The following is a 20,689-nucleotide window of genomic DNA, read 5'->3' as shown; positions in this document are numbered from 1 at the left end:
ATATGTAATCTTAAAACAGAGTTGACCACGGAGAGACGATGTTAAGAAACCATGAACAGAACTTCCAAGAACTATGGGATAACATGAAAAGACCAAATTTAAGATTTATGGGGATAGATGAAGACATGGAGACACAAACCAAAGGAACGTACAATCCTACAATGGGGGAAACCCTTTACAAAGGGGGAACCAATTCATATCTCAGCTGATTCTCAACCCAGACCCTCAAAGCTAGGAGATCCTGGAATAACATATACCAAGCTCTGAAAGAAAATGAATGCCAACTAAGAATTCTATATCCAGCAAAATAAGGCTTCAGATTTAAAGATGAACTAAAACTTTCCATGGTAAACAAAAATTAAAAGAATTTACAACTAAGAAGCCTGCACTACATAACATTCTCAACAAAATATTTCATGAAGATGAAGTTAAAAAAAAAAAAAAAAAGAAACAGTGAAAACCAGCAAAGGGAAGACTAAAGAAACAATCAACCACAGGAGAAACTAATTAAAAACAAAAACTAGAAATAAACCCAATGACCAGGAATATAAATCATATTGCAATCATAACCTTAAATTTTAATGGCTCAAACTCATCCATCAAAAGACTCAGACTGGAAGACTGGATTAAAAAAAAGATCCAGGACTGGGGCTGCAGCTCAGTGGTAGGGCACTTGCCTAGTACTTGTGAGGCATTGAGTTTGATCCTCTCCACCACATAAAACTAACTAACTATGTATTGTGTCCATTTACAACTAAAAAATATTTAAAGAGTATAACCTTGTTAGAGTTAGGTTTAGGAAAAAAAAAAAAAAGACCCAACAATATGCTGTCTCCAAGAGACTCACCTCATAGGCAAAAACTAAAGGTGAAAGAAGGGAAAAACCCTATCACTCACATGGACTTCGTAAACAGGCAGGGTCTCTATCCTCACATCAGATAAGTGGACTTCAAGCCAAATTTAATCAGAGGGGACAAAGAAGGACATTTCATGTTGCTTACGGGAATTATACATCAACAAGACATAACAATTGTAAATATTTATGCCCCAAACAATGGAGCATCTACATACATAAACACAAACCCTTCTCAATCTCAAGAATCAAATGGACCACAACACAATAATACTGGGTGACTTTAACATGCCTCTGTCACCACTGGATAGATCCTCCAAACAAAAACTAAATAAAGAAGTTATATAAGTAAAGAATATAATTGATAATTTAGACTTAACAGACATATGTGGACTATTTCATCCATCAATGACTCAATACACTTTCTTCTCAGCAGCACACGGATCCCTCACTAACACAGGCCATGTTACCTAAGCTATCACATATGCTGGCATGCAACAGTAATATTACCTTAACATATTTTTAGCATTTATAGGTTATTTTGAAAGCTCCCTTTCCGTTGATATAAATTTTTATGTTTTTGCTTTTTTCTTAATCAGACTTGTTTGATTTTTATCAAATTTTAGCTGTATGATTTCTTCTCTATTCCATATATTTCTGTTCCTATTCTTTTTCTTTTTAAATACTTAGTTTTACTCATTTATTTCTATGTGTTGCTGAGGATGGAACCCAGTGCCTCACATGTGCTGGGCAAGCACTCTGCCACTGAGCTTCAGCCCCAGTTCCTATTCTTATTTTTTCCTTTCTATTATATAATTTTAAAATAATTTGACTGTTATTCTAGCTTTTTATACAAGTACTTTAAATTACAAATGTTCATCTGAGTACCGTTTCATCCCAGAAATACTTATATTTTAAGCCTTAATTATCACTTACTTCAAAGCACTTTTTATTGACTTTTCTTACGTTTTCTTTCTTGACCTCTTATATATATATATATATATATAAGTGTGCCATTTAATTTTGAAATAGTTGACATGTGGGGGTGGGGTACTATAGATCCTAAAGTGATTGATTTTTTTTTTTTTAAAGAGAGAGTGAGAGAGGGGAGAGAGAGAGAGAGAGAGAGAGAATTTTTAATATTTATTTTTTTTTAGTTCTCAGCGGACACAACATCTTTGTTGGTATGTGGTGCTGAGGATCGAACCCGGGCCGCACGCATGCCAGGCGAGCGCGCTACCGCTTGAGCCACATCCCCAGCCCAAAGTGATTGATTTTGAATGTAATAAATCATGCAAGAAACAGTCCACATGATTTCAAATTTAAAAAAAAAATAATGGAAATGCTTTTTATATTGATTGTATTGGTTATATACATGTCAAAACTGATCAAACTGCATACTTCAAATATGTGCATTTATTGTTCTTCAATTTTACCCCAATAAAAGAAAAACAAATAAACAAAAGGCTAATCTACATTGGGGGAAGGAAAAGGGAAGGATCACGAATTAAAATCCATTATCATGCACATATAAGTTTGTAGGGATGAACCCAACACTATGTGTAACTATAAGGCTCTGATAGAAAAAGAAAGAAAAGAGCCGGGTGCAGTGGGGCATGCCTATAATCCCAGCGGCTCAGGAAGCTGAGGCAGGAGGATCACAAGTTCAAAGCCAGCCTCAGCAAGGCAAGGTGCTAAGCAACTCAGTGAGAACCTATCTCTAAATAAAATACAAAGTAGGGCTGAGGATGTGGCCAAGTGCCCCTGAGTTAGTTCAATCCCAGATACCCACCCCCCCCCAAATAAAAACAGTCAATCTCAAAGCATTAAAAAAATTTAAAAGGACTAATCTACATTACCACTAACCTGTAATTCCAGTACAGAGACACGTGGGTCAGGAATTAACAGATGCACAAGCCAGCCCCCCCCCTCCCCCCGGCCACAGATAAGGGCACAGCATGGGGCGATTTAATTTAATGTGACAAGAGGTGACAAGACTTTAGGGTCCACACAGCTATCCCCCTGTATGTGCAGTCTGCAGCCTTCACTCACATGCTCCACTGGGTGATCAGCTTACTAGACTTGAGGAACTGAGGCATGGCTCAATGGCAGAGCATTGGCCCCGGGTCCCACCCCAGCACCTCAGACACAAACAACAACAAAGTAAAAGTAAATAAATATTAGAAATCAATTAAAGAAAAGGACTTTAGAGAAAAGAACGCTGGAGAAACCTATTTGGCACCAGCTTACTCCTTAGGACTCTAAAGACTCTGTCATTCAGAGAGCCACAGATTGTAAATGAAAATGGGGGAAAAAAAAAAAAAAATCAGGCCCAGGCTGATGTGATTCATGTAAAGAAGCAAATTAGGAGATGGGGGTGTTGCTCAGTGGTAGAGCACTGGGTTCGATCCTCAGTACTATTAAAAAATAAATAAATAAATAAAAATAAAAGTACTGTGTTCATCTACAACTAAAAATTATATATATAAAAGATGGTGGGGATATAGCTCAGTTGGTAGAGAGTTTGCCTTGCATGCACAAGGCCCTGGGTTCAATCCCCAGCACCACCAAAAAAATAAAAATAAAATAAAGGTATTATGTCCATGTACAACTTAAAAAAAAAAAAAAAAAAAAAAGCAGCAGCAGCAAATTAAGTAGATTTCAGACACACAATGCACTTCTCAACTGCTTTGCCTCACCTTCTGAGGCTCAGCCACCAGGTTGGACTCCCCATACGTTGTGATATCTGCTTCATGGCCTTCAGAAGCGTCTTCGTTTTCTTGCGATGTCTTAGGTGTGTGGCAGGGATCGGATGTGTGGTCAAAGGTCCCAACGTCTCCTGAACATAAGTCATCTGACTCTTCATAATCGCTGTCAGCAGCCTAGACAAGGAAAAAGCTCTTCAAGTTTAGGGGAAATGTCTGGGGCATAGAAACAGCCCTGAAACAGATTCCTCATGAGGGAGGCAAGAACTAGTTGAGAAGTGGTGAAGCAGGTCACGTCAGGACAGACCTCTAGCTCCTTCTTGTTTCACACAAACCCTGCTAGGGACATGTCTCTTATCAGCCTAAGACCCCCAGAGCAGGAGTTCAATATCACATGGCCGCGGTGCCCCTGTAGCATCCAGCCAACATAGGACCTCATTTTACAGAAAGCACCCTGGAACACTGAAGGCATGATCTGTAACCCTCACCATCATAACATAGGGAGGGGGGCGGGGGGATAGCTCAGGGGCAGAGGGACCACCTAGCATGGACGAGCCCCTGGGTCTCATCCCCAGCAACGCCAAAAACAAAAATCAAAAAACAGTGGGGGGTGGTGAGATGGGAAGAAAGCACCCTCCACTTAGAAGCAAGGACAGAGCTGTCCCCACTTTACCTGTAGTCCAGGACAAAAGTTGGAGGTGTCATTAGGGTTGTTGTAATCATAGTCTTCAATTTCTTCATAATGCTCAGTCTCTGTCTTCTGGCCTGGGGCCATCTTTAATAACTAAAATTAAAAAAAGAACAAATTCAAAATCAAGTCCTAGAAAGGCAGCTAATGCACCAGGTTGGAGAAATAAAGTTTACATCCCATGTTCCATCTCCTATAATTCCCTGGTTCTAGAGCTAGAAGGGCCCTGACAGGTCCCCTAGTCCAGCAACTCTCAACTGCCACAGCCAGCCTGGGGCACAGGGCTCAGAGCCTCCAATCCAATTGGAGGAGCTCCATTTCTGGTCTGCAATTATGTCTTCTGCACAATTTAAAAAAAAAAAAAAAAAAAAAGGTTCTTCACTAAAAACAAAAGTTGGAAACCCTGCCTGCAGATTTCTGAAAGAATAATCCTGGTTTGGCTGCACGAATGGTGCGTCTACACCGTGCAAAATGCCGCACTCCATTTATGTGCGACGAAGTGAAATGTATTCTGTGTCATATACAACTAAGTAGAACAAATTAAAAAAATAATAATAATTCTGAGAGAAAACATGATCACAATTCACAGGCAGCCTGACCCACCCCTGGAAGCAACCCTGCTCCCTAGACAGCAATAGCGAGAGCATCTAGCTCTTTCCCTGACTGCATCCACAGGGTCTTGCTCAGCCTTCCGGAGCTTCACAGAACGGGGCCTCCTTTGTAGGAAATACCAGTGGACCACAGCCTTCCCAACCACTGGTCTTTACTCCAGTGGTTTTCAGCTGGGATATATGTCTCTCAGGTGAGAAAAATGCTGGGGGAGGTGTGTTCAGTTTACAAAAGCACACTGAATATTTTAGTATAATTCTATACTTTGAAAACATCCACAAAAACTCAAGTGTTTTTGTTATACAATCCAAAAATTATATGAAATGACAAAATATTTACTAAGTTAAGAAACACCCACTTTCTTGCACTGTCCCTCACATGACACAACTCCTTCTCCACTTAGAACACCCCCCTTTGGGCACAGCTGGCCTGTCCCTGCCAAGCTTCCAGGGCCTAAGAGTCCTTTTCCTGGGGGGCTCTGCTGGGAAGGGGGAGATCTCCATCGCCTGTCGCTCTGTGCACCAGGGAATGGATTCCTGAGGATGGGCAGGAACGCAGGCTCTTTCCTCTATAAGGAACAATTATGGAGAAAAACAAAACAGCAAACAGTGCTCAAGCATGGTGACTTCCGTCTTCACTCTTCTCCACTCTTCCCACTGAGTAGAGTCGGTCAGGGAAGTGGATACAGTCAGGGAAAGAGCTAGATGCTTCTCATTAAGCAAGTCTTGCCTAGTCCATTATCAAAAGGTTTCACAAAAAGGTCTGGAGGGAGAGGAGGTGGCTTATGGCCAGTTCCTTCACGAGGGTCCTGCCCAGTGGTGAACCTGTACTGCACCCGCCTTGGCTCGGCCTCAAACCTCTCTCGTCCACAGGGCCTTGCTGAACCTCAACCCCAGTTGCTTCCGGGACCTGAGGAGTGCTGACCCCACTGTCACCACTTTGCTCCTTTCTGTGTGTAAGAACGTGTCTGCTGAGTGGACAATAGTGACCAGAAAGAAAAATACATCATGGCTGGTCTGTAAAAGCAGAATGTGAGACATCAGTGGATTCAGGGAGATACTCGTACATGTATACATAACACTGAGGCTGCAGAGAAACAGGCAGAAGAAAGAAAGGAAACTACCCACTGCTCCTACTACTGATATCACCAGAGAAGGACAATCAGGAATGCAGGTGGGCAGAGGGGCAAATGAATGAAGCTTCGCATGGCCACTGCTGGGTCCCCTGACCACAAGGGCATGCGTTTGTCACTAGCACCGTGAGGAAAGCCATAGGTGAATAATGTGGAGAGAAAGCCAAGCACAACCCCGGTGGTCCAGAGGTGCTGGGAACAGTCGGGGCAGAATGTGTAGCCCTAGGGAACTTCCTAGGGATGTGGCCCCAAGTGGCATCATGGCTGTGCTGCTACACCTGGACCATGAGCAAGGCAACGTGGACTGCACAGAGTACCTGCAGGGTGGATCCGAACTCCAACAAGAGCACGAGAGCATCGAGAAACAAGAATTTCTGAACCCCGCCACGACTCCCTATTGCTCACCCCACGCGCTGTTCTGCGCTCGAGCTAAGCAGGCATCTCCAGACTTTGGTGTGCATCTCCCCCACAGGCCCCTCACCCACCCATCTCTGAGGCACTACCAACTGCCCCACCCATCACTGGCCACTGAGGGCCCTCAGGAGGCTTGATGCTGACCGTGGCTGAAGGCTGCCAACGGTGGTCTTACCCTTAAACCTGGTTTGAGGTGCAGCTGGACCAGCGTGTTGATCTCGTAGTGGAAATCTGTAGGAAGAGTGGTGGCTCTCCAGTTCTGGTTCTCCAAAGTGGACTTGGTCAGAACAGTTGCAGCCTATTAATTTAAAAAATATATAAATCTTGTTTTTAGGCATTTTTAATAACGGTCAAATATCTTTGTGATTGTTTTGTTTGGGTTTTTGGCACTGGGGATTGAATCCAGGGATGCTTTTACCCTTGAACTACATCCCCAGCCCTTTTTTCATTTTGAGACAAGGTCTTACTAAGTTGCTGAGGCTGGCCTGGAACTTGCCTTCCTCCTGTCTCAGCCTCTGGAATTGCTGGGATTATAGGCGTGCACTACCACACCAGTTTCTTTTTGGTTTTCTTGAAAGGAGCTTAGGAAGGGCTGGGCAGCATTAATCTACCATCAGAGAGCCCCTGGTTCTGTATAAAGAGTGGTTTTTGATAGACATTATTCTCTTTACTCTAAACTCAATTCTTTCTGCCACTGAGTTTGGGTCTATTTCTCAACAGTCCCTTCAAGGAACAAAGAAGAATGAAACTATTTAACAGTTAAATTTATAATAAGTTTTCAAAATCACATCAAAAACAGAAAGAGGAGTGCAAATAATAATATAAGAAAACACAATGCCAGCAAATCCAGCACAAACCTTTGTTTTTCGAAAGTATACATCAAAATCAATATCATCATCAAAGTCCATTTCAAAATCTTTCTTTGAATTCCTCTTCTTGTTCTCTGATTGGGAAACAGCATCTTCTATAGAAAACACAGATGTCAATGTCACCTGTGGCCAAATCATTTCATCTTACAAACTCTATGGATAGTCTTATGGCATCTGCAAATGACATCGTATCTGCAAATGACATTGCAACTGCAGTCAGAATACTCACTCACACAGCTCATTTCTATCCTAAACTTAGAATTTGTGCTTTGGTTAACACATCCAAAATGTATGCTAAGTTCCTTCCAATCTACAAGGCCAAACACAGAAGGCTGGCAGGCGCTTCGAGGGCTGCACAGGGCCTGGTGGTTATTCTGCTGTGTGCAGTCATGCCAACACTAGCAGGCAGAGCGACATCCCGAGTCCAGCTCTCCTGACATGGTTATCACTCTCCCCATCGAGTCCCAGTTCCTTGTGCAGGAACTGGCCATAAGCCACCTCCTCTCCCTCCAGCCCTTTCTGTGAACCCTTCATCCCAGGCCAGGCCAGCTGCCTGCAACCAGGAGGCTGGCTCCTCTGTGCGTTTCTACAGCTCGTTGGGAGGCAATGAAGACAGTGCTTGACATTTCCTTTCCTTGGCTAGTGCTGAGCAGCTGCCATCTACTCTGCATCTTGTCTTAAAGTTCCACCTAGTTGTACGCACGTTTGTGTCGAGGTCTAAAGCGCCAGTGATCTGGGCCAGCCCACATCTTCATGGTCCGGGGACTAAAATAGGAATATTCTCCAGGTTTCATGGAGAGAAGAGGGCACATGGTCTGGATGTCTCCGTCCCCAAGGGAAATCATTTCTTCCCTGTAATGCACATGAAATCCTATTTGCACAATAGTACATGCAGTACAATGCTGTATTTACATACAAAGCAGGTCCCTGGAGACACACTTTTCTGCAAATGAGCATTTCTAGGGCTAAGTCCAATATAAACACGTCATTATTAACAATCCCTTAGTTTTATTTCAAGTACTTCTGCTTCTCTTACTTTGATAATATATACATATTTTTAATATTTGTATCTATATAAGAGTTTCATAAATGCTAACCTACTCCTTTGAGAGACCATCACACAGAAGTACAGAGAAATCAAGTTTCTATACACAGACAATGCAGCTGGCATAATGCCAGAGCAGGGAGCCGACCTGCCAGCAGAACCTGCCTTGGGGTCTTTGCACACACAAGGCTTCCTGCCGTGCAAGATGACCAGTGTTTGTTAATTCTTCACCATTAATCAGCGTTCAGGAGACACTGCTGTGCTCCTACTCACAGTGAAAGAAATGTTATTCCAATTTACTTTTAGCTCCGCAAAAGCTTTGGCGACCCCCTTCATAACCTGTTAGTTTACACAGCTTTACTCTTGGCTGTATGGGGTGGGTCTACGTGTCCTGCCAACATGGCAGTGTGGGTTGGTTTGGTTTTTCACCTTTGGAAGAGGACTAAATATGTGAGAGAGCTTTCTCAGGGCTCCGTAGGGCTGGGAAGCATTCAGTGCTGCCGCACTGCCCTCTAACAGTAAAGGCAGCCAGGAGGCTTCAGATCTGGCTTTACACTAGTGTCGAACCACTCTCTTTTAAAACAAGCCCTGAAGAGTACGTGAATAGAAGCTTTAAGTGGACATTAGCCTTATATTCACAATCTTTAAAAAATATAGGAGCTTTTTTGCCATCCTCTTGTCTATGTTCTGTTCTGCCTTTCACTCTTTTTTCTCACTTCTCCAACGTCTTTTACTTCTACCACCTTCACTGTTTTTCCACCCCAAACTCTCCCTGCAGGACTCAAATTCACTGCCATGTCTTCTGAAGACGGGAAGCTGTTCGTGGGAGGACTCAACTTCACTACTGATGAGCAGGCGCTGGAAGACCACTTCAGCAGCTTTGGGCCTATTTCTGAGGTGGCTGTTGTCAAGGACGGGGAGACTCAGTGATCCCGGGGTTTTGGCTTCATCACCTTCACCAATCCAGAACATGCCTCAGATGCCATAAAAGCCATGAATGGGGAGTCCCTGGATGGTTGGCAGATCCGGGTGGACCATGCAGGCAAGTCTGCCCGGGGCACCAGAGGGGGCCCATGGGCGTGGTCGCAGCTACTCTAGAGGTGGCGGGGACCAGGGCTATGGGAGTGGCCGGTATGACAGTCGACCTGGAGGTTATGGATATGGATACGGACGGTCCCGAGACTATAGTGGCAGAAGCCAGGGTGGCTATGACCGCTACTCAGGAGGAAATTATCGAGACAATTACGACAACTGAGTTGAGGCATGCACACGTTAAGTAGATACACAAGGAATAACACTTCTGATCCAGGATCGTCCTTCCAAATCGCTGTATTTATAAAGATTTTTGGAGCTGCACTGAAACATCTGTTTTAGTACATCAACTTCTATTTTTCAATTGAGCTCCCAAGGTAGCTTGTTAAAAGACCTTTTAAAAAGCTCCATGTAAAATTTTTTTCTCATTTAAAGACAAATTATAGCACATTTGTTAGTCCCCCAGGTATTTTTCTTTTTACCAAGTTTTAGTTTGGACTCTCAGGATCATTGCTTCTGGCAAAAGGAAAAGTTTAGCCAGACTAATTTTTTTTAAAGCTAAAGTTGGGGCATTTTAAAAACTTGTACACAATGTTTATCATGACTAGAAAGCAATTTCTAAATGTACCTATAAACAATCACCACCCTGATTATACAGACAAGCCTCTTTAAAATGTTTGTGAATGTCATTTTTTTTAATGCTGGAAGAAAAAATATTCTGTTGTGTCTCTTGTAGTATTTAAGATATTCTTCACAGACCTGATTAAAAATATGAAACCTGTAAAAATAAATAAATAAATAAATAAAAAATAAAAAAGTAAAAAATATAGGAAACTGTATTCACATATTTATCATGTATTTAAAACTTAATTTAAAAAATTAAAATAAGGGCTGGGGATGTGGCTCAAGCTGTAGCGCGCTCGCCTGGCCCGGGTTCGATCCTCGGCCCGGGTTCGATCCTCAGCACCACATACCAACAAAGATGTTGTGTCCGCCGAAAACTAAAAAAAAAATAAATATTAAAAATTCTCTCTCTCTCTCTCTCCTCTCTCTCTCCTCTTTCACTCTCTCTTTAAAAAAAAAAAAAAATTAAAATAAACTTGCTGGGTGCAGTGGCCATACCCATAATCCCTGAGACGTGGGAGGCTGAGGCAGGAGGATTGCAAGTTCAAGGCTAGCCTCAGCAATTTAGCAAGACCCTAAGCAACTTAGTGAGCCCCTACCTCAAAAATCAATAATTTAAAAGGGCCAGGCAGGGCTGGGGTTGTGGCTCAGCAGTAGAGCACTCGCCTCACATATGCGAGACCCTGGGTTTGATCCTTACCACCACGTAAAAATAAATAAGTGAAATAAAGGTATTGTATCCAACTACAACTAAAAAATAAATATTAAAAGGGGGGGCAGGGTTATGAGATATGGCTCAATGGTAAAGTGCCCTGGGTTCAGGCCCTAGTACCCCCCCAAAAAAAATTAAATTAAAAAAATTACATGTCTAGTGTGTCTGGTTATAAGTTTGTGCTGCACAAACCTGCTGCCTCGCTTATGCCATCAAGTAACGAATGTGCTGTGTGATCAACTCTAGGCAGAAAGTGCTTCAGGAGCATCTCCTGGACATTCTGCTGCTAGTTTTGGTGTTGGACATTTACAGGCAAAGGTTGTGGGGAGCTTGGCTCCCTTCCAGAGAGTCTGGACCAAGGCTGCACAGAGGCCCGAGGGCTCCCTGAGCTCACTCACTCAACAATTCCTTCACCCTGCTGCCCGGCCTCATCCTGAAGCAACTGACCACCAAGCCCATGGTCTGCCCATTTCTCAAGGCCTGCCCCTCTGAACTTCTCCAACCCCTCCAGGAAGACTCTCTTCTGGCTCCTCCTCCAACATCTGGGCCTCCTTCCCTGCAGCCCTGGTTGGTCCTACCAGCAGCAGGCTGAAGGGCTCCTCCCACTGGGAAGGAGCGCAGGGGCCAGCCTGGCTGCACCTCACTCTTCCACACACAGTACGCGCGCTCTGGATCAGCACCGGCTAGGTCTGCCGCCACTGTCGGCACATTCTACAAGCACACTGCCCCAGAGGGGCCAGCTGGAGAGCTCGCAGCCCCACCGTGCAGAAGGAGGGGTCACCGAGCTGCTCACAGGCACCCAGTGCTTTCACAGGCGAGTCCTCGGCAGAGGCTGTGCAGAAAGCTGTGCTTCTGACTCCGGGCACAGCTGTTGCCACCCACGCCACCCACGGGCATCCCACCTGACAAGGTGTTTACCATTCAGCCCCGCCCCTGCCACTCAAGCTGGAGGCCCTTGAAGACCTCCGGGCACACTGCAGAACCCTGAGTGCACAAGTCACCTGGAGAGGTGTCTGATGCAGTGATTCCCTGTCAGGTGGTCTGCAGTGGAGCCTGCCACCCGGAGCTCACTGTGTACAGCAGGCATGGGACAAATGCACGGCTAGTGACCAGCTCCACCCCATTACGTCGCCTCAGAGTCTGTGTCCTCATCTGTAACATGGGCAGAGCAGGACCTAGTGACAGGGCTGAGAAGGACTTCATTTTATTTATCGTATAAATGGTGTGAATAACGCAGGTGAGGCACTGGCATGCCCAATATGACTATTATCACCCAGTCCCAGCCCTTCATTTTATGGATAAGAAGTAAAAAGCCCCAGAAGGCAATGACGTTGCCACGTGACACAGCTCTCCATGGCAGGCCCAGATTTAGTCCAGTCAAACACTGATGAGCTCCTGGGAAAGGCCAGCCTCATGCCGAGGGGAGGGGACTGAAGGACAGAAAATACCCAGACCAGAGCCACAGCCTCCTGCCCCCATTCACTCAGCAGGACAGTCTAAGGTTCGGTGCTGTTGACACCATGTGAGAAACAGAGCTGTTCCGAATACAGCAGGAAACACCTTCCAAAACCAAGTGGAGTCAGGCAGCCCCCATTACCCTCAGGCCCTCAGATGTCACCTCACTGTTCAGAAAACAAGACAGCTTTTCTCTGACATAACAATGACATTGAGAGCTCATCCCACTGACCTGTGGACCACTTCTCACTTTGGGGAAGACAGGGTAGGAACAGCACAAGCCTCAGCTAAGTCAACCCCACAAGTCAGAAGAGCAGGCTAACAGACGGAGATGGTGGTTCTGCCTCAAGGTGCCACATGTTGAGCCCCCAGACTTCTACTCAGGTTCTGAGAGACATTATCAATCTAACTATTTGTGACTGACAAACCAAACTCAAGGAAAATCTCACCCTTCAGTCAGGCAAGCAGAGCTCCCAACGGGATGCCTGCCCCGAGAGAATCACACCGAAGGATCCTGAGGTGTCATCCAAATACTCCACCTGGCTGTCCCCAACCCCAGGCTGGCAAGCTGTGGTTGTAGGCACAGGAATTCGTAGAGGGACCATTCCCACTAATCCTGGGGTCTCTCCAGGCTCTTCTGGGACCTCCAACAGCCCTCCGCCGTGACAGGCTTATCTTAGGATGCTTACTCAGATAATCACAAGTCCAAATTACCAACAACCCTCCTCCTCGCCTCTGCCCTCCCCACACGGGCACTGCTGTATTTATTCTGTCCTTCCCTTGCCCAGCCAGTCGCCTACCTGGAAGGTGACTACCCAGCCCCCTCTGTGTGCCTTTGTCCATAAGCAACACATATACCTGCTTCTACCTGTCACTGATCCACAGTGACATGGCCAAAAGCTGGCCTAGGTGCAACGAGAAAGGAAGTGCCCCATCTGCTCCCAAAATGCAGGTGGTGATGACAGACACAAGGCAGTAGCTCCCAGAGCCAGGGGGCACTCTCCAGCGCTGCATGCCCGTTCCAATCCTTACAAACTCCTGGACATCGATTTTGTAACCAAAGTGGCTTAGCCAACACACAATGCCACATGTGACCTGAGTCAGCTCTGTGGCTCAGCTGATGTGTGCAGCCGGACACGCCAGCTCAGCCAATCAGGGAAGAGGTCAGATGCCCCACAGGAGACCCGGAGGAAGGGGCGGCCGTGGCCTGGGAACGTCTGGGACCCTGAGAGCCTTACTGGCAGCTCTGGACTTGGCAGGGCTCCTTCCAGCTCCGGAGCTCCTCGTGGTCCCCAGCTGAGGTGTGCTCGGGCTCATCGTTGGCATCAAAGTTGTCCTCCAGGGGCCCATCAAGGAAGTCCCCGCAGCCACTCTCCTCCATCTCAGCATTGACATCAAATACCTGGTCATTCTTCTTGAACTTGTCTACCAGGGCTGACACAGACTGCAGGGACAAAAGAGGGCTCTCAAGCTCCCCTCATTCCTCTGGCCACCCAAATTCACCCCTGGAAAAGGAGATATCCCACCCCCAAACTCATTTCCAGCCTTCTCCCCAGCATGCCCCCACCCCACTTCCTGGGGCCAGCGTCCTCACAGGAGAGAAACACTGAAGAAGTTTAGCCTGTGCAGCAGGATGAAGCCGTACTGCTGCGGGCACATTTTGTAAAACATGAAACAGGAATCTGCAACCATCAGCTGCATGTTTGGAAAAACAGTTTTCATTGGAGTTCATTTACTTTGGAAGTTGTAGTAAGTAGGCTAAAGGCAGCCGTGCTAAAAATACACGGAGGAAGCTGTACACATGACCATTTCTCAGGAAACTGCGTGCCAAGGGACTCAGCCCCAAAGAGCAGGAAATGCCTCGAGTTGACGGCTGCCTGAGAGCCCAGAGGCCACAGAACAACCACGTTCAAGAGCACAACTAGTAAAGAGTGCTCACTCATGAATGGCAGGGCGGCCACTCCAGGGAGCAGCAAGGGAAAGTGTAGTGGATCCCAGAATTCACCCAGCTGCAGCAGGGTCCCATGGTGTTCTCAGCCCCACCCTGACCCACCCCAATTTTTTTCCCTAGAGAAGTGCCAAAGGAAATATTTTCTGTACTCCTGGCTAAATAAAAATGATGCCACAGTTTTGGTTCCCACGGGGCAGAACTAATCTTGGGCCATCTAACTGAAACCACAAGTGCTGGAGACACGCCCAGAGCCCTCGAAGTCCCACAGCTGAACATACCTCATTATGTGTCTCGCTGTCCCACTTTGTGAACTGGAACCCAGCCAGGGAAGGGCAGAGCTGGCCATTTTCCACACACTGCTGCAGAGGCGCTGGGGAGGACACCGAGATCAGGATTAGAGGGGGTCAAGCACATTCTTCAGTCCCTTTGGAATGACACTGAGTGGCACAGCAGGATGAGGCGGTCGCCTCACTGCTGCCCAGCAGAAGCTGGAGTGCCAGTGCTGGCTGGCTGCTGGCCTCTGGGGGTGCACGCTCCATGGAGCAAGCAGGTGCACAGGTGCATGCCCAGACCAGGGTCAGGCTACGCTGCCTTCCAGGAGTTAGTCAAATGCTGAAGAGAAACCCAAAGCACAGATGTCTGGTTATGAAATGAGCTCAGTTGGGAAACTGAACACCCTTCCTCTTTTTTTTTTTTTTTTTTTAAATACTGATTTTTTAATTATAGGTGGACATCTTAATTTTATTTTTATGTGGTGCTGAGGATCGAACCCGGGACCTCACACATGGTAGGCAAGCACGCTACCTTTGAGCACAACCCCAGTCCCACCATTCCCCTTAAAACACACCAAGTACATGAACAATCATGTAATGGTGCTTATTTTTAGTCCCAAGCTAAACTAGTTACAGATGACCTACCCCAGAGCACCACAGCCCCAGCTGAGAGTATAAAGGAGGAAAAGAGATTGTTAGTCCAAATGTAGGCAAAGAACAGAAAGAACAAGCACAGGGGAGCCAGCCGCAAAGCCCTTCCCAAACAGGGAGGACCGACCACATTCAACCCATAGAAACCAGCATAGGCCTGCCCTGCACACAGCCGGCTCCCCCACTATGTCTGCAGGAGACCCCTGGATGGGGGGAGCGGGAAGGGCGTTAAAACTTGCCAAGTCAGTGTAATAGGGCAGGTCAGTTCTTAGACTGCCACAGGATCTGGAAACGATTTCCAATGCCCTCTTCTCCTTGGGACCCCCTGGACTGGTAATAAACAAGAACGGGGCCTCTCTGGCTAGACAGAGTGCCCGTTCGTTAAGCCCCCTTCTCACGTTCTGTCACACTCCAGGGTGAGCCCGTGACCGTGGGAGCTTGCTGCAAACAGTGGGCCCCTGAGGTGCGGGCACACAGGGCAGAGTGGCAACGGCTACTGTTCAGACTCCATGCTGGGAGGGGAACAGTGAGTAGGTCGCCAGGCACGGCCTAAAGGACACCCATTTTGGCATTGCAGAGGCACCTTACAGTAACGTAAGGAAGTGACATCAGAGTGCCATGGGTGCTCTCAGCACTGCTGTGGAGAAGCTCCTGAGAAGGCTGAAGGCCCTGGGGAAAAGCACAACTCAGACTTACCTTTGAGGTCTGTCATTTCTACCCAGCCTAAATCTGGCAACTCGAGAGGCTCTGCAGTGGAGAGGCTCTGGATGTCAGAAGGAAAGAGCAGCTCGCTCCTGTAGTCGCAGCAGTGGAGGGAGGAGAGGAACACCCCTGCAGTGCTGCACTCGTCGAATGAGGCTGCAGTCTTCTGAAACATGGGATCAACCTGAATGGGAGAACACAGACACTCAAGCATCAGCTGTGCAGCCAGAAGCAGCAGGACTCAGCATGGGACCTGCTCATCTGCAGGAGGGTGCACGGGGATCAAAGTGTACAGCGGCTCCCTAACTGATCAGCTAAAGTCCCAGTTGCCCAGAAAGGGCTCTGTGTAGTCAGAGGGCTAAATGTAACCTGCTCCAGGTGATCACATGTGGTGACAGGCACATGTGTCCACCTGTTCATACACAGGACACCTGGACAGGTAACTACCAGTCACCACCGCTCCCAAAAGCTACTTCTAAAATGCCCAGTGCGAAAGAATAGTATCCCAACAAATTCTGTTAGTTCAAAAAGCCTGTGACAGAGCTGGTCACAAGGTTCTACTGCTGCTCTGAACAGAAATATTTCTTCTTCTTCTTCTTTTTTTTTTGTTCTTGGAGATTGAACCCAGGGGTTCTTTAGTCACTGGGCCACATCCCCAGTCCTCTTTTATTTTTTATTTAGAGAGAGGATCTTGCTAAACTGCTTAGGGCCTCACTAAGTTGCGGAGGCTAGCTTTGAACTTGCTATCCTCTGCCTTAGCCTCCTGAGCCACTGCACCCACCTAACTCAACCATTTAAAAACAAACCTCTTAACTCTACTTTTCCTTCAATTTGCCACCCCTTATTCTGCTCCCGTTTGCACAAGACTCTTCAAAACCACCACCTGTACTCAGTGTCTTCCTTCGCCTCCCCCATTTGTTTTCCTGAAAGAATACTAAAAGAATAGTAACACGAATCTGTGTCACTTCCACCTCAATTCCCCAATGGATAACATTTCACAAATGCTCACAAGACACTGGCCTGTGGACAGTTACTAAGCGATTATAGCCTCTCAGCTCTGACCTTCCTTTTCTCCTCTTTCATGCAGGGCTGGAACATTTTGGCTTTGCCAGCAGCTGTCAGGCTCAGCCAACAGGGGGCGTTAGGAGGAAGCCTGCGGGGCGTGAACAGCCCTGTTCACCTGATGTGCCAGCAATGCTATTCCGCACAGCAGCAGCTGAGTCCAATCGTCTCTCAGACTCAGAGAGCGGGCCTACTGTGTACCCTCAGAGCTCCTAGCATGGGCCAGCAATGCCCTCCTCAGAGGTCTGGGTCCTGGGCCCCAGCCCCTCCTCCAAACCCAGAGACTGGCTCCACAGAACCCTTCCAGGAGGACCCCCCTCCAAGCGCACCAGTGGGCTCAGGCTGCCGCTGGGTCAGAGCCGTTCCCCAAAGGGCAACACTTTCTCATTTGGAGACCACACTTTCCATTGTCCTCCTACTGGGTATTTCTTCCGCTCTCAGAAGTCCTGAGAGCAGGGTAGCCCAGAGCTCAGCCCTTTCCCCTGTCTTATAACATTAACTACCATTTATGAGCGCTGTGAAGGTAGTGAAAGAAGCAGCCCAGGCCACTGCTGGTGGGAAAGTAAACTGGTAACCATTCTTGAGGACAACTGAAATTGGATGTTTCAGAATTTTCTTATAGATACACTCCCAGAAAGGTTCAAAGATAACAAAAATAAAAATGGTTGCTGAAACAAAAAGGTTTTTGTTTGTTTTGCTGGGGATCAAACTCAGGGAGCCACACATGCTGGGCTATGCTCCCAGGCCTGGAACAACGCTGGTAACAGCAGCATTCCAACAACAATTTCTTTGGAGCAACACCATTTGTTTAAATTAATGGTTCCAACCACAAATATGTCATCCAAAACTATTTCTTTAAGCATACTATTTAGGATTTGCTAAACAGCAAGGCCATTTAGAGACACTTGGCTTCAAAGCCTAGCTCTCTCACCACAGGTATCCTCTCAGTCCCATTACCGAAGAGCCCTGTGCCTCAGTCACCTCTTTAAGAGTGAACGTGGATGTTGTGAGGACAGGTCTAGGGAGGAATACGGCACCCAGGGTGTGTAGAGTAAATGTTAGCTATCGTCAATGCCACTGCACATACTTAGAAGTAAAATTCGGTTTTTTGTTAGAGTCCTCTTTCTACTCAGTAATTCTGAACTACTGAAGCTTGCCACCTTCAGTATGCATTATAAAGCTAAGGGACAATAATGCAGAGATGCCAGCTAAATATTTTACTCCCTGGAGGCTTAAGCCAGCATAGACCAGCAAGGGAGGCTGGGCCGTACCTAGTCTCAGCCGGAGGTACTGAATGAGTCAGAGACCACACTCAGACACTTCCTTACCTCACACTTTCGATCTGCTTCGGAGACATTAAGGTTGTCTATGTTCTGCTCAATGGTCTTGTACGAATGCTTCTTCTTTGGCTTTGAAGCTTTTTTGGTTGTTCCTATTTCAGTAGCACTTTCATCTGAAAGAAGGAAGAAGACTGTACCGCAAGAACTGCTTTGTAGCATGTGGCCAAACTAATGAAGTCAAGTTCTTCAAAACCATAACAATTGCTCATATTTAAACATAAAATTCTCTCAAAGCAACAACTTATCTAAATCCGTAGCTGATGGAAAAACTGAATTACCAGATTTAAGTATCTGGCATCTAATACAAGTTAACTTCCAAAGACGCCCAATGAGAAGCTCCTAGCTGGTGATATTTACTTAACCTTTCCTAAGGAAAACCTAAAAGCTTTTAGAAGGTCCTTCTCCTTTACAAAGAAAAATAACTCCACTGCAGCCCAAAGCAGCCAAGTGGAAGGGGAGCACCAAAAGCCCATAAGAAAGAGTGAAATGATCTGGGTGTGGTGGTGCACACCTGTAATCCCAGCAGCTCGAGAGGCTGAGGCAGGAGGATTGAGAATTCAAAGCCAGCCTCAGCAATGGTGAGGCGCTTAGTAACTCAGTGAGACTCTGTCTCTAAGTAAAATATAAAATAAGGCTGGAGATGTGACTCAGTGTCAAGTGCCCCCCAGTTCAATCCCTGGTACCTGCCTCCCAAAAAAAGAAAAAGAAAAATGATTCCAAAAACACCAGCAATAAGAAGAGTTCCCAGTGAATAAAGTAATTATCCCTGGTTGGTGTACTATCTACGTTTTTTTGTGATCTTCTCATGAAAGTCCATATATATTCTTCTAGAAATGTCCATGTCTTCGATAAAATGAGGTAACCAATTTCTTGCAACTTCATTCCAATGTGACTCAAATAACTACCTGGTATACCCTAAAAGAAGCACCTTAAGTCTAGATCCCAACCCACACACCTGCACCACGGCCCTCCACTTCTTCCGGAGAAGGTGCATCTTTGCCCAGTCCCCCAAGGACTCTGTACACATCAGCATGGACAGCATCCACCCGCACAGCATAGATCTTGGTGCTGGCATCCAGGGTGCCAGCAGCCACCTAGCCAAATAAGCAGAGCTACGTTCATGAAGAAGCAGAGAAAAGCATTCTGAACAGTTTCATTAAATATTTACTTGCCCTGTGGAAAAAAAATGACAAGAGATGCCCCCAACACTGATAGGACTAAACACATCTGCCTTCTCTGAATTTCATCAGTTGAGGAATGAAGGTAAGGTAACCACTATCATGTCTAATCAGGAGGCTCTTGTGTATCTGCAAACACTGTGTTATGTTAAGCATTAGAAATGACCACCACAGGCGTGGTGGCGCACACCTGTAATCCCAGAAGCTCAGGAGGCTGAGGTAGGAGGATCATGAGTTCAAAGCCAGCCTCAGCAACTTAGCGAGGCACTAAGCAACTCAGGGAGATCTTGTCTCTAAATTAAATATAAAAATGGGCTGGGGATGTGGCTCAGTGGTTGAGTGCCCCTGAGTTCAAACCCTGGTGCAAAAAAAAAAAAAAAAATCAAAAACAAAAAACCACCATTAACCTAGACAGGAGAAAAAGCATATGTCCTTCTTACTTTAAAGTTGGTTGGTTCCGTGTCCTTCTGTTTAAGGATTTCTGACATAAAATCAATCAAGTGCAAGCCAAAAGCATTCTTGGTAGTGATTTTCTGAAAAGAGAAAATTGTAGGAAGATTTGTTATTCATAGACTAGCTTATATAAATAATCCTACTCTGAACATAGGAAGCTAAGTTTCCATACAGGAAAACCCACATCTTGCCACGGATCTCAACTATACAAACACGTGATGACACAACCAAGCCCACACACACCCTCCTCCTCTGGGGCCTGAAGAGTGAGAGCGCATGCGTCCTGAGGCCTCCTATACACAAGGGGCAAGGTCATGCTCAGATGGACTCTGCTGAGGCAGGTGCCATCCTCATTCCCACTGAACAATGGGTGGTGGGGGCCCCAGGACACACTGTTAGCTCTGGGGGCTCCCCGTTCACCCTTAGGCCAAGCTGCCTCTCCAGAGAAACTGCAGCAGCAGGCCACTTGCCAGAGAGCACCAAGGCCCACAGGAGACAGTAAAACCACAGCAAGAAACGCCTGCACTAGGAAAGCACTGGAGAATAAAAGAATTATCACGGGCTGGTGTTGTGGCTCAGGGGCAGAGCATTCACCTAGTATGTGCGGGGCACAGGGTGCAATCCTCAGTACCACATAAAAAATAAATAAGTAAAATAAAGGTATTGTGTCCAACTACAACTAAAAAATATTTTTTTAAAAAATTATCATGCATTCTCCATGCAATCAAGAGAGCTAGACTGCTGTGATCAAAATGTAAAATCTCGCCAGCATAATGGGGCACACCTATAATCCCAGTGGTGCAGGAGGCTGAGGCAGGAGGATTGCCAAATTCAAAGCCAGCCTCAGTAAAAGTGAGGTGCTAAGCAACTCAGTGAGACCCTGTCTCTAAATAAAATACAAAATAGGGCTGGGGATGTGGCTCAGTGGTCGAGTGCCCCTGA

General features: G+C 46.2%; 1 protein-coding gene and 1 pseudogene across 5 annotated transcripts in view; one reads left to right on the top strand and one right to left on the bottom strand.

Moving 5' to 3' along the window:
* NCAPH (non-SMC condensin I complex subunit H) overlaps positions 1-20,689 on the bottom strand; it is a 43,024-nt gene that overhangs the window by 6,662 nt on the left and 15,673 nt on the right. For all 4 annotated transcript variants that reach the window (XM_081264988.1, XM_081264989.1, XM_081264987.1 and 1 more), the window contains 11 exons: positions 19,735-19,827; positions 19,072-19,210; positions 18,105-18,229; positions 15,709-15,898; positions 14,368-14,459; positions 13,377-13,582; positions 7,974-8,122; positions 7,259-7,365; positions 6,577-6,699; positions 4,232-4,342; positions 3,553-3,735 (listed from right to left, as the gene is read on the bottom strand). In XM_081264988.1, coding sequence (XP_081121114.1) covers positions 3,553-3,735; positions 4,232-4,342; positions 6,577-6,699; positions 7,259-7,365; positions 7,974-8,122; positions 13,377-13,582; positions 14,368-14,459; positions 15,709-15,898; positions 18,105-18,229; positions 19,072-19,210; positions 19,735-19,827 — 1,518 coding nt within the window. The remainder of the gene's footprint in view (positions 1-3,552; positions 3,736-4,231; positions 4,343-6,576; positions 6,700-7,258; positions 7,366-7,973; positions 8,123-13,376; positions 13,583-14,367; positions 14,460-15,708; positions 15,899-18,104; positions 18,230-19,071; positions 19,211-19,734; positions 19,828-20,689) is intronic.
* On the top strand, positions 9,097-9,913 carry LOC308632706 (RNA-binding protein 3-like; annotated as a pseudogene). Its single transcript has one exon. The product of its transcript is annotated as an RNA-binding protein 3-like (transcript).

This window comes from Spermophilus citellus (assembly GCF_964194105.1).
Source record: "Spermophilus citellus genome assembly, chromosome: 13".
In the NCBI taxonomy this organism is placed as follows: Eukaryota; Metazoa; Chordata; class Mammalia; order Rodentia; family Sciuridae; genus Spermophilus; species Spermophilus citellus.
This window is presented reverse-complemented; position numbering and strand designations above follow the sequence as displayed.